At 51.1% G+C, this 3490-nt stretch overlaps 1 protein-coding gene across 1 annotated transcript in view; it reads right to left on the bottom strand.

The window, feature by feature from the left end:
• The window catches only part of LOC109948101, a 1705-nt gene extending 830 nt beyond the window's left edge, over positions 1–875 (bottom strand). The window contains exons 1-3 of the mRNA XM_020560028.1: positions 793–875; positions 242–711; positions 11–160 (exon numbers count right to left, since the gene is read on the bottom strand). Coding sequence (XP_020415617.1) covers positions 11–160; positions 242–711; position 793 — 621 coding nt within the window. The 5' untranslated portion in view covers positions 794–875. The remainder of the gene's footprint in view (positions 1–10; positions 161–241; positions 712–792) is intronic.

Genomic DNA, 3490 nt, shown 5'->3' with positions numbered 1-3490 from the left:
CCTCCTTGGCCAGGGCCGCCTTTTGAACCAGCAAGGCGTTCTTCTCTCGGATGGCCTCCTGCGCCTCCGCCATTTTGCTCTTGGCTAGCTCATCCCGCCTCTTCAGCCTCTGGATCTCCTTGTCAGCCTTGGCCATGCTGACGTACATCTCGCCAAAGGCCTGCAAAACCAAAACCATGATAGTCAATCCACACAAAAATAATCCAACACAAATACATTCAAAAAGGGCCTAAACACTTACATAGGCAGAGGTGAGGATCGTCTTTTGGGCCCGGTCAATGAAGGAAGAAGCTGGAGTCCTCGCCAGGGCCTCAGGGTCGCTCTTCACGCCTTCCAGGAAGACGTTCACTAAGGGCACCTCCTGCCGGTGCATAGCCAAGTTGACCTCCTTCTTCTGCTGCCGTAACCTGCCGAAGTCTACCTTCTCTACCCCTTCAGCGAACATATCCTCCATGCCGAAGGGTAGCTTCGGCGGTGCCTGCAGATCAAAGGGCGGAAGCCTCGGCCCTGACCCCATCACATGCTGATGAGCCTCCTCCAAAGCCTTCCTCTTCCCCAGCACGTCCGCGACCCGACCCTCATCCTCATCCCTGGGTCGTTTTCCAGCACTTTTCTCAGCTTTCTTGGCCCGAGACTCCCTCAGCCGCTTCTGCATCTCGGCCTCATCAATGTCTACGGCCACCTTCGTGCTCCCCCTTATGATGCCAGCCACTGTCAAAACAAAAAAAGCAATTCTATTACTCAAACTTACAAAGGCTCAGCACACAACAAAAAGATAACCCAGGTACTTACTTCCTTGCAGCAGTCCGGACTCAAACAAATTCTTCTGCGTGACTAGGTTCCCGCACTCACGCTCAGTCTCTGATAGCTGCGCCCTCACCTACTCAACTTCGTCTTCTTGCTCCTTGGAGATAGGGCCCCACTTCACTGAACCTGCATCAAGAGTTAGAAACTACTTAGCCATTTACACTGGCACAGAGGAAGTACAGAACCAAAAATAGGAGCCAAAACAACACAATCAGGCATTGGACAATCTTAAGGGATGGGGCAAGAACCTATAGACTGGAAGTGGGTAGGAATGTGCTGGACAACGCTCTTCCCTAGAGGACATTCCCAGTCCCCATAGGCCAAACACCACCTGTTCCTCCAGGACTTTTGTGTTGTGGGCTTGTGTCCAATAAAGTAGCCCCTCTCCTTCGCCTTTCGGCAATTGGCCTGTACCCAGCCAAAATTCCCCTGTTGCTTTGAAATGGAGTACAGGTACATAAACTGCTCAAACGTTGGCTCCCCTAACCCAGCCAACCACCAGGCGATATACACCCCATGAAGAAGAATCCAAAAGTTGGGATTATACTGCCCCGGTGCATACCCCAACTTGGCCAACATCATCTGAACCCACGGATGAAACGGTAGTCTGAAGCCATGCCGATACATATCTGTAAAAATCATCACGGAGCCATCCGAAGGATATCTGACTACATCAGCCTCCGTGGGTAACCTCAAGCCCACATAGGCTGGCACACAAAAATCTGTTCGTAGCTGGGCCAATTTCGCTTCTGTAAGTGTATTCCGCCTCGGCAACGGGACACCAACCCGGATGTCTAATCCCTCTGACACCGAAGCCACGGCTATACCCACAGACCCTGATGGTGATGCCTGGTTGCTCGAACCCACTTCTTGCGTCTGAGGCAAGGCTAGAACCCGATTTGCTATAGCCTCTAACTCTATATAATTTCTCTGCATCTCCCTATATGCAGCCGACCCAGAGTCTCCCGATGGCTCAGCCCTCTCACCCCCAGGCCCTATCATCCTACTTTCTATGGTTCCTTCCACCATACCCTCTGTCTCTGAACTTTCCTCTTCAGAACATATATATTGACTCGGCTCTTGACTCTCAGTATCATCCACGCCGAAGGCAGGGGGGTCAAGACTTTCCCTATCAGAACTTTCAGACATCTACAAGTACGGAAAAACAAGAAACAGGAACTAAATGCACATGCAGAGAGGATCGAACCACAACAACAAAAATTTGCCAAATCTTCATGCCAGGCAAGAATTCTACATGTTCATACATATGTTCAACATGTTCATCATGTTCATGCTCATGTTCAATGTGTTCTTCCTAACCTTCAACATGTTCATGCAAAACAAGACATTTCAATTCAAAAGTTCAAGCGAAATAAGGTCTAACCTTGTTCGTACCACCACGTACAAGTCGCCGGAAATCACCTCAGCCACAAGCACCACCACAAAACCTTCGCCGGAAATCTCTTCTCCTCCTCCTCAAATTCTTACAATTTTTCTCAACTCAAGCCAAGTATGATGCCTTCACCACCCAATTTCCTTTTTATAGCCACCTAAGGGTACCACGCCTCGTTTCACGAGCAAACCCTAGCACCCTTTCATATTCCCTCCTAAATCCCTTGTACCTACACACAATTTGAAATTCAATTTTCAAAATACACAAACCAAAAACAAAAATTGAGGGAAACTTAGGGGCCTTGCCGAACGGCAAGGCCCGTGCAAAAACAAAATGGATTCCCAAAATTCCAAGTGTGCTAGCCTACTTCATAAGCCCAATCTTATTACAAGGCCAGGCCCAAATTGATCAAGACACCCAAGCCAATTCCACCACGTATTATAAATGGACTTGCCGAATGGCAAGACCCGGGAAGGAACAAAGTGAGTACTCACCTGCCTTATGGACGGCCCAGCTATTTTTCGGCCCAGCTTGTGAAGACCACTCGGCCCACCTAGTGTTCACCACAACTGCCGAACGACAAAAGGAGCTAGACACTTGGATGAGTTGGCCGCAAGTTTCCTCCAATCACCCTTGCCGAACGGCAAGGGCCTTCCGAATCAAATCGGGTGCTGTTTTCGTACCTTGCTCCAGCTGCCGAAGCAAACACTAGAAGCCGAAGACTTGCCCTGCCGAAGCAAAATTCCACCGCCCAGCTCCTCCAGCTGTCTTGCCGAGGGTCCTCAACCCCGTGCTGCCCTGCCGAAGCCCAGCCACCTGCAGAGCCCACTCGAACAGCACCTCCGCTGCACCTGCCGATCGGCAAAGAAACTCCTCCAGCTACCCAGCCGTCACCCGCTGCCGAAGCAACCTTGCCGAAGAACCAAAACAGCCACCGTGGCCAAGACCAGCCCCCTTCCGCCGAAGCCTGCCCAGCCCCCTTCGCCCGAAGCCGTGCTCACCAAAACAGCCACCGTGGCCAAGACCTGCTGAACGGCAAAGGCTAGCAACCCGTGCTGCTGTCTTGCCGAAACAACTCCCAATCAACTGGCCGAACGGCAAGGTCTAGCCACACCCGTGTGCTCGCAGCAAAATCTCTCAACCAACTTGCCGAACGGCAAGACCTAGCAAATTCCAAGATCTTTCTACTCCAAGACTTGGCCTCACCCTTGCTCGCAACAACCTGCCGAAGGACCTTACCCAAAATCTTTAGTGACCCCCAACTTGCCGAACGGCAAAGTTATAGCAACT

This window comes from Prunus persica, chromosome G3 (genome assembly GCF_000346465.2).
Source record: "Prunus persica cultivar Lovell chromosome G3, Prunus_persica_NCBIv2, whole genome shotgun sequence".
Classification (NCBI taxonomy): Eukaryota; Viridiplantae; Streptophyta; class Magnoliopsida; order Rosales; family Rosaceae; genus Prunus; species Prunus persica.
The sequence above is the reverse complement of the archived record's forward strand: the minus strand, read 5'-3'. Positions and strand labels throughout refer to the sequence as shown.